The 10,274-nt window shown below is 40.2% G+C and overlaps 1 protein-coding gene and 1 long non-coding RNA gene across 2 annotated transcripts in view; both read right to left on the bottom strand.

Moving 5' to 3' along the window:
* Positions 1-9,627, bottom strand: part of LOC118430058 (solute carrier organic anion transporter family member 2A1-like) — a 16,743-nt gene extending 7,116 nt beyond the window's left edge. Inside the window, exons 1-4 of the mRNA XM_035840765.1 lie at positions 9,312-9,627; positions 1,497-1,621; positions 1,206-1,324; positions 505-609 (exon numbers count right to left, since the gene is read on the bottom strand). Coding sequence (XP_035696658.1) covers positions 505-609; positions 1,206-1,324; positions 1,497-1,621; positions 9,312-9,487 — 525 coding nt within the window. The 5' untranslated portion in view covers positions 9,488-9,627. The remainder of the gene's footprint in view (positions 1-504; positions 610-1,205; positions 1,325-1,496; positions 1,622-9,311) is intronic.
* On the bottom strand, positions 5,086-6,065 carry LOC118430776. The gene is made up of 2 exons (XR_004832896.1): positions 5,641-6,065; positions 5,086-5,402 (listed from the first exon to the last, which is right to left on the bottom strand). It is a non-coding gene; the product is annotated as an uncharacterized LOC118430776 (long non-coding RNA).
* Positions 9,628-10,274: the final 647 nt, after the last annotated feature.

Raw genomic sequence — 10,274 nt, 5'->3', positions numbered from 1 at the left:
CATATACACCTCGGGGCGGGGCATTAACCCTTTATTAGCTCGCTTCTTAGCTTTGACTTCTTTCGATAGGGCAATTACTATCCACGAATGTTGCACAAATTTCATTTGAAAGATTTTAATACGTTTTGTTTCTTTCCATTGTTTTCTGGAAAACAGTATTCCGCTTCGAAGAAATTTGCTCACTTTTACAGCACACCAAAAGCACACACAAAAACTACACAAATGTTCATTCTGTAACGCTAGCTCACCTTCATTCTCAGGAACCTATGTCGGTTGTTTTTGAAAACGGAGTATTTAAGAATATCAAATCGACGGACGTTGGTTTTAACCTGTTTTTCATTGAATATATTCACAATTTGAAATAATTGTCCGTCGTCTTGATATTCTCAAATGTCCAGTTTCTAAATACAATGGATATAGGTTACCCTGTGGATAAAGGTAACCCTGCTTACTTTCTGCACTATTCCTGGGTAATAATACACATGAACTGTGCTGTGATCTCACCTGTGCCAAAAAGAGCACGGCGTACACGCCAGTGTAGGGGGAAGACGCGGACTCCTGCCCTGCTGCACATGTGGTAGATGCACTCCGGTTTGAGGCACAAACGTCCTGCAAAAAATCCACATGGATTATTATAATTATTTTGCTACCTCAGTAACTGTGTAAAAGCGGTAGTTATATTCCACATATGAAAGGAACGAATTGCAAGCAAGTAAAGCTTATTTCACTTCATTGCCCCTATTGCCACAAAATGTACGTGTTCCAAAACCACGTGTTTGAAAATTAAAAAAGTATATTGAACAACAAGTTCTGTCCAGAAGTACCCCATTGCAAATCAACCCAGTCTTTAACGCAGTTTTCCCAAACCCTCTGCAAGAATGAAGTCCTCCACAGACATCCCTATCCAGCAAACAAACACTTCCATGTACTTGTAAATGGGATATTCTATAATTAATGCTATTGATTTTTTTGGATGAACAGTTTTGCCGACCTCGCCGAAAAATACCATAACAAAGACCCCCCCCCCCCCCATCACGTAAAAAGAGTTTTTTGACAGGCTGCCTCGGGAGAATTAACTAACAATGCCAGGCAGCTGCAGCAGATTTGGAAAATAAGATAAAGCGTTGTATCCGATGCTTTGGCGCAGATAAAGCATTGTATGCTCATATCTGAAAATGTAGCATTTCAAGTTTATAACTTCTTACCTTGTTGGTTTCCTGTGTTCCGTTCGCTGCAGCGCCCGACGCGACATCGTAGGCAGGGGTCATGAAATGGGGGAGGCCAAATGCGAAGGTACCGACGGTAAAAATCAACATGCAGATACCTAAACATGAAATACAGAAACCGTTACCATTTCAATTTTTACTTTTCTGTGTTACCGATTCTCAGATTGTCCTTTATGTTGTAAAATTGGGATCCATATGAATATAGCGTATAGAACAGTACAAGACAAAAATATCACAGTAATAGGGTCTTTATTATAAAGCCATCCTTACCAAGTATTTTGGGTCGATTGACTCCAGGTCTACCTCCGTAGTAGGACAGCCAAACTAACCCAAGGGTACTCCCTATGTCCGCTGCACTGGCGATCATCCCGAGGTCTTTGCTTTCAAGTTGGAACCTGTAATAACGTTGATGTTCAATGTCAACACGTAGTTTAGAACTGTACTGTATACCAATGTTTGAATGCACCTGGTCATCGGAGACTTCATTAGCCACCGTATCAAATCGGCATGTACAGTAACACCTGTTAGGCAAATTGTGCAGGAAAGGGCGTTTGAGTGGAACTTGGCACTTCTACATCATCATCATCATCGGTCGACGTGATCACACATGTTCGCACATGCTTACACACAACGGGGTTATACCGCCCCTTACCTTCGAGACCGAGAGGGTAGCAGCCGTCGAGGCGAAGAGAAAGGCGAGGAAGGCCCGTCAAAGTAGAACTGCAACTGTAAACATGTAGACTTGCCATACTCGTGAGAGTGGCCGTCCATCACGGGGTGACATGCCCTTTCGGTGGCTAATCACAAGATGGGGAACCGCACTTCTACATAGAGCCAAATAACTTTCACAAATCAGGAAAATATGTCATACCTACGTTTCAACATACATGTTATGCCTAGGTTACACATAGCCGAATTTGGCTCCCGACTCTCTCCCGACTATGGTTTAGGAGTGATTCGGGAGCTAGTCGGCTGGAGTCGGCTGGAGTTCGGCTGAGTCGGCTGGCGCTCGGCTGTTGTTCGGCTGAGTCGGCTGGTGTTAGGCTGCTCCATCCGAATGTTTTGAAATGTTCAAAACATTCGGCTCTGAACGGCAACTCTGGAAAGGGTCGGTTGGTGATCGGCGGGTGTTCGGCGCGGTCGGCTAGTGTTCGGTTGGTGTTCGGAGTAAGTCGGCAGTCAAATTAAATCTTAACCACGCCATAAACATTGCTGATTTTCTCCCAGCTTGTTTCCAACTTACCAATGATTCACCCCCCCCCCCCCCCCCCCCCAAGACCGTAGAAAAATCTCTGCTAACTCATTTCCAAGCAAAAAGACTATTGCCAGGACGTAGACAAATCACCCCCGAACTTCCCACGACCGACATCCAGTCAAAAACAAAAAGAACCATAAATGCCGCACTGGAGCTATATGTGATCCAAATTTGATCTCTTGGTGATGTTTACAAAATAGAAGAAACTTTAAGGATAATTTTGATATAAAACGAAAATGAGCACTCTTTTGAAAATCGCTGATTATGTCTATTTCAAGTCGAGAGAGGGTCGGCAATCGGTTGGGGATCAGTCAGGAGTGATTCGGCAGTCTGCGGCTAGAGGTCGGCATGGTTGGGAATAGGTTAGTTTGCATTTGGGACATAGGCGGGAGTAAGTCATTTACTGGTCGGGAGATGTTCGGGACATGTTCGGGGCTAAAAAAAATAGGCGTGGCCTAAACTGGTCAGACTACTCCCGAACTACTGCCGACTTGGGTCGCTAAGAGTCAGCTGGTGTTCGGGAGCCAAAGTCGGCTATGTGTAACCTAGGCATAACTTACCAGTCGCCAAAACTTGCCCAAGCTCGAATCTTTCACTTAAGGTGCACTCTCACTGCACTTTGTGTCACCCTTGCGTCACTGCGGGGTTCGAAAGATACTCAACGAATTTCAGGGATAAAGAACGAATTTTCGTACTTTTTGTGTATTTTGTCGCCTTCTAAGTCATACCTTTACGTATTACGCAATATCTGAATGAAGCGGAGAAAATAACAGGACAGTGAAGTAGTGAATCCCGCACTGACGCACGCTTGACGCAAGTGCACTGAGAGTGCACATTTAGCTAATGAGATACTGCTAGATTGAGCATAGTTCAGTGCCTAATTTGAAGTGGTCAATGGCCTAGCACTCAGCAAGGACGTTATTTGATATTGCACTTAAAACACTTATCACCAACAGGAATAGATACTACAACTTTGATTAAAAAAACCGAATACATCAGTCCTCGAAGAAGAATGCATAGACCCAACACCTGACGGTTAGCAATTACAACAAATTCACCTTTTATAGCATGCAAGAATGGTACGTTTTCAGGAAATCACCAGCTGGCTGTATATGATACAACACCACGGAGACTATAACATTAAGCGGAAGCACGCTGGAGTGTGTTTATGGAGGAACCTTTGCGCTATTGAAGCCACTTTTCTCTTGCACTCTCACTGACTCGAGCTAGGCACTGCTGCGTGTCAAGTCCAGATAAACGGGTTATTGGAAATCGCATGCGCAGTGTTGTCAGTTTATAAAATAATTATTGGATGGTTATGGCATAATTAAGGCACTGCGGAGGCACAATGTCCTTTATTTTTGTATTTAAAAAACACATTGCCTTTGTTGAAGGCACCTTAGACTTCGTTGGAGGCACGTTGTATTTCGTTGGAGGCACTTTTGGAGTCACGAAATCAACAGTGCCTCCAACATGCCTCCGCTTGGTGTGATAGGCCCAGACTAGGGTCCCGATCAAAATAATGCAGCAAACCTGCGACTTGTCTGGTGGGACCGACTTGACGATGTCCCTCGCCTGACTCAATGTTACATTTTAGGATGATAAGTCTTTGAGAAGATAACGGGGGCCGCCCTAAGATGCCCCCTGCCCTAAGATGCCCGGATTTTTTGCTGATCCTATTATTCATAAGTACAGCGTGTTTGTTGCCACTGACTTTGCCAATCAAAAAAAGTTAAATAAGCTTAGCCAATGCATACAGCTGTTATTTGCATGCAAAGTATAGTTGTAACGTGTATTGTATATTTACTTATCGTTTTGTCGAAAAACAGATTTTTACCAATAGTGATGATTGCGCTGAAAAAGAGGGTCGCTTCGTAGCGACGGCTCGTGCTACTAAATGTACGATCTGTATCAAGCAGTGGCACATTCATAACATAGATAATAAATATTTACAAAACAGCAAAAAGTTGAGTCTCTGAGTGTTTGTTTAGTAGAAAAGCGACCTGAGAAAAACAACGTAAACACCACAGTCGTTCACGGGAAACGTTGATATTTTTTGTTTATGCCCGGGTGCGTAATGGCGGCGGGACGCGCGACCGCGCTGCGGTGTCCAAGCCTTACACTACAAAAAATGAATTTTCTTATCTTTCTTGTTTTTTCTTGAACAAAGAAAACTAATCTTTCAGCAAGAATATCATTCTGTATACAAGAATCCCTGTTTTGAGAAAATTCAAGAAACCCATATTTTTCTTGTGCTAAGAATTTTTTTCTTATCGCTAATGGACCAAAACTTCTAGAATAGTTTTCTTGTGGTCAGAATCTGTTTCTAATACATGCATGCTGAAGAATGAATTTCTTACATCATGAATGAATTCTTAATCTTGCATGAAGATTGAGGTTCTTGTATGAGGAATTACTTTCTGTCTCCAAGAGTGAATTTCTTATATGTAGTACAAGAATCGCTTTCTTGCATGAAGATTGAGCTTTTTTGTGCCTGCAATGCCATTCTGTCTTCAAGACTAAATTTCTTGCAACTACAAACCTAGAATCAGTTTCTTACACTAAGATTAACATTCTTATATAAAGAGTACAAACAACTCAATGTTGACAGTTATGTCAATACATGATGGCAATCATATTTATTATCATCAATATGATTCATACAAGTTTTGTGGTGTTTTCCTCGATTACTAATTCCTTACCAAAGATTGCAAAAATCAACCATTTTGTAACTACGCTTGCTTATTGACATTTTTTCCTGATACAGTACCGTGCAGCCAACTATAACTAATTGTCCTTATCTGAAACCATTAGAGCTACAATGTTGCCGTTGCTGTAGTTATAATGAAGACTTCTTCTTGTTAGGGGCTTTTCCAAAGTTGAGATGGGAATATCCTCCTTGTACCAGCAGGTTTCTGAGCCTAGAACAACACACAAAGACCATGAATGATCATCAATTCTTATATCGCCCCCCTCCCCTTGTAAAGGCCAACATCTCTATACATTTCCTTCTTTACAAATATTATAGTCAATTCTTTGTATTCTGCAGAATTTCATGCACTCTACTTACATATTCTGTAATTACTGTTTGGTTTATGATAAACATCTACAGAAATAGTAGCTTTGGAAATCGTATTCCAAGTAAGATGGCTAACATACCTGCATGGGGGAGGGGGGCATCCGGCTTGGCCTTGGCTTCGGTAGCATTTTGAAACTCTAAAAAAGCTAGCCACGTTGTATGCAAGGTCCCACATGATGCAGAAAATCGTCTTTACGAAACACATCATATTTGTTCCCTGTTAATGTAAGAACTAAAGGACATCTGAGGCAAAAAAACTACAGAGCTGGAGCACTGTGACTTGCAACTGTGACTCCCAGTTCAAAATCGCAGCAAAGGATGATGGGAGTAATTTCCCATGATCCTTAGCAAAATGAAGAATCTTACTGCAAGAAAATATTTCTTAACTCTCGTATTGGGAAAACAAAAGAAAATCAATGCTAGCTCAAAATTATTTTTCATATCTTGATGCTCCAATTGTTTAAACGTAGTTGTCAAGAATATAAGGAGAAAATTATACTTTTATTGTTTTCATTAATCATTTCTTGTTTTTCTTATTAGTATTCAGTCAAGTGAGTTCTGAAAAATATGATAATATCTCCTTACATATCATCAAGAAAAACAAGAAACGTCTTTTCTTAAACTTTATGGATAAAGAAACATTCAAGAACATTTAAGAATTTCATGCTAGTTATAAGTTGTTTTGCAATTTCTTGATTTTCTTTTTTTTCTTTTCTTTGTTGAACAGTATTTGCTCAAGAAACTGATTAAAAAAACTATTGCATTTTCTTAAGTTATAACATGAAAACCAAGAATTACGTTTCTCGGACATTCTACATTGAGACAACAAGAAAGTTCAAGAATGTTATTCTGGTAAAAACAAATCCTAAAGAAAAAACTGGTATAAGGCAAGAATAATAATCTTCAGGATAGATTCTGCAATATTTTCCATTTGAACAAACAAGAAGCAAATCTTGTGTAAAGACTGGAAAAGAAAGTTCTACTTTAATTTCTTGAACATTCTTGCTCAGTGATCATTATATTAGAAATATTTTCTTCAGTTAAGAAAAATCAAGAATAAAAATCTTTGTGTAGGAATTAGCATACAAAGGTTTTACAGGAGGTTTCTTGCTTTTCTCAACCTTTCTTTATACAAGAAACTTTTTCTCTCCGTAAGAAAAAACAAGAAAACAAGAAAAATAAGAAAAAAGATTTTTTGTAGTGTACTTATTCTTTAACATGTGATTGGAAGCGTATTTGAGACAGACATTTTACAGGAAGATATGAAAGGCATTTTCCAAAAACTGCATGGAATTTTGTATACGTAGGTTGTACCGTTATTCTTAAATGTTTTTTTTTTTTAATTTCGTGCTGGGACTGAGCTCATCACGTAAGTGAGGTTTTCTGTCGAAACACGACCTCGATTGTGCTGGATTTAGCCCTCCTCGCGGGAGACCAGAAGCACACACAATCACAGTTCTACTGTCAAAAGAAAGCTAGTATATCATAAAAATAAAATTTGTATTTATGGTCATTCAAATTGGTCACCAGCTTCCGAAAAAGAGAAAATCACAAAAGCGGGGCAAGTTAGGGCGCACTGTCTAGCGCACCAAAAAATCGGAAGTTACATTCACGAAAACGTCCTCAGTTTTTGCCACTTGTAACTAGTAGGGTGAAGGATTCATGATACATATGAATGCATTCCTTATTTAAGTATGTTCTTTAGATGAATGTGTTAAAATTTCATTGATCAAAACTTGACCACTCTCTGGCAACTAGTGATGGAGCGCCGTGAGTTCGAGCGCGTAAAAAAGCGGGCATCTTAGAGTGGCCCCTTTTAGTATCTAAATTCACTTCAGCTCTTGTTACGTTTTTTTTTCTCTAAACAATGCTTATACGTTTTTCTCTTAATTACCTCCATGAAATGTCATGGAATGGAGGTTATATTTTCTGTTATGTGTCTCTGTCTGTGTAGATGATTACTCAAGAACGGCTGGATGGATTGGTTTCATACTTGTTGTGTTTGTGGGGTGTGATGAAAGCTCGAATCGATGAGATTTTGGGCGCCGTATCTGTCGTTATAATCTATGTAATAATATCAGAAATCACCCCTATATCTGCGATATATTGGAACAGGCATCATGCTTTAAGCCTTTGTTAATGGGATTAGCTCATCTCAGATAGTGAGGTGATTTCTACGACAGCTGTTTGGATCTGTGTACAAGATTACTCAAGAATGGCTGAATGGATTGGTTTCATACTTGTTGTGTTGGTGGGGTATGATGAAAGCTCGAATCGATGAGATTTTGGGGGCCGTATCTGTCGTTATAATTGATGTAATAATATCAGAAATTTAATCACCCCTATATCTGCGATATATTGGAACAGGCATCATGCTTTAAGCCTTTGTTAATGGGCTTAGCTCATCTCAGATAGTGAGGTGATTTCTACGACAGCTGTTTGGATCTGTGTACAAGATTACTCAAGAATGGCTGGATGGATTGGTTTCATACTTGTTGTGTTGGTGAGGTATGATAAAAGCTCAAATCGTTGAGATTTTGGGGGCCGTATCTGTCGTTATAATCGATGTAACAATATCAGAAATCACCCCTATATCTGCGATATATTGGAACAGGCATCGTGCTTTAAGCCTTTGTTAATGGGCTTAGCTTCAAGCAGATAGTGAGGTGTATGACAGCTGGTTGGGGAACCCCGAGCTTTTTGACCTGGTGTGTTATACTTCGTTTGCGCTGTTAGATTTTGTGCTCCGCGTGGCGTTATGACTCTATGCGTGGCTATAATATATATCTGGCATCAACTTGTCCCCGTATCCTACATGTAGGTATTGGTTGAAGGATATTTCAAGAACACCACGCTACCATATGGCGTCGATCTATTAAACTCACATTATACTTCAAGTGTCACATATTTATATTTCCTAATCAGATGGACATTGTTTTTGTCTTTGAATGAAAAACCAGTTCTCTCCCATAACAGTAATATCCATTACTCTCAAATACAACCGACCATCAACATACATAACATCCACAAAAGCAATAAATATTTCATGGAGGTATGAGGTCCCCGAACTCTAGTTACTTTTCTATGAAATATTCGTTTAAACACTATGCTATGTTTATGGGTTTAGTCATTCATTTTTTCACCATATTTCTCCAATTGTTCTGCCAGTTCATTCTAGTGCGTGACGCTGAAGAAGAGTGGCGGATGTCACTCGAAACGTCCTGGATTAAATCTCATTTTTGTATCTTGTTGTAGCTACTAGATAGATACTAGATAGATAGAGAGATTTCTTAACTGAATTACATCTAATTTACAAAAGGTTACAAGTAATCTAGATACAACAAAATCTTACACAGTCATAAACAAACTATATGTAGTAGTACATAGTACACCAAAAAGGAGTTACTCAAAGAAATTTTACACAGTTACATAAAAAAATACACTTCGGTACTATACGGGGTGGGTTGGAGGAAAATCGTCTTTGTGACTTCTAGACCGTGAGAGACATAGGCTTTGCTGTTGCCTGTGCTACAGCTAGAAGGGAAGTGAATGGTTGAGAGAGCATTCCAAGAAGCTAGATGGCCACATGGAGTGTCACTATCTCCGGCCAACATGTGGGATCAATGATACCAAACCACTCAGAATTTGCTGCGTTGAAAATGCTATTATATAAGTTAAAAACAGCATAGAGATTGTAGAGATTGAATTGTATTTGAATATATACTGATGAGTACATTTAATCAAAACGTACCTCGTCTCAATAGTGGACAGCACTGCAGTGAGAAGGCCGATCCCAGCAACACTTTGAGTGAAGATGGTCATACACCAAACTACACAGAACAATTTAGCATTGGCCAGTCTTCGGGCCCACCTAGGATGGTAACAAGCCACTCCGCATTCTACTGTGTCGTCTTCCTCTCTTGCCATCTTTGCTTCCCTTGCGCCAAACGTTCAAGATTTAGATGAAACAAACACTTGTTACAGGAAATAATGTCGACAGGTGTGTTCCTTGTCTAATCGAAGCTGGGAGTGGTTAAACAACCTCAGCACGCCCACAAGCATGCGGAATAATGGAGACCCCTGGGGGAATTCCTGACATGTATATAACCCCTATCGTTTATAGTCGTGCTCCAGGCGACAGTACGGCAGGCGGAGCATGAAGCCACTGTTTACAGTCAGTGAGGCAGTGACATACGAGGACAGAGCTGTCATTGCGTGCCCTTTATCTGGACATAACATCTTTGATAAAGCTTTGAGTGAGTCCTTTAAGTGTTTCTTCCTTCTGTCACTACCATGAGAGAAATATGTGTTCTGCCAAAGAAGGGTATTCTCCAAAAAGAGGTCGAGTCCCGGAGGTAGAGTAGTCGAGAGTTTATGCTTGAAGGATAAAAGAATTCGAATGGTATATGGGGAAAAGACGGTGGGAAGGGTCAACGTTCTGTGCATGTCTAGGGCCCGTTAGTACGTTGACACCAAACCACCCAAAACACTTCACAGGTTTGTCCCGTCTCTGGGCCTAGATAGAAACATGTAGTTTACTGACACCATCAACCACCATATCACCATTTTTTGTGGAAAAATTTTCCTTCAACTGGAAGTGTTCCATATGAATGCCGGCTGGTTGGAACACTCTAAAGCGCTTGTCATTTATATTTGCTTTACTGGCACTGTCAGACTGAAGACACTCGTCTTGTAATTGCAGATATTTGGCCTT

The sequence above is a fragment of the Branchiostoma floridae genome, chromosome 14, assembly GCF_000003815.2.
Source record: "Branchiostoma floridae strain S238N-H82 chromosome 14, Bfl_VNyyK, whole genome shotgun sequence".
NCBI classification, from domain to species: Eukaryota; Metazoa; Chordata; class Leptocardii; order Amphioxiformes; family Branchiostomatidae; genus Branchiostoma; species Branchiostoma floridae.
The sequence above is the reverse complement of the archived record's forward strand: the minus strand, read 5'-3'. Positions and strand labels throughout refer to the sequence as shown.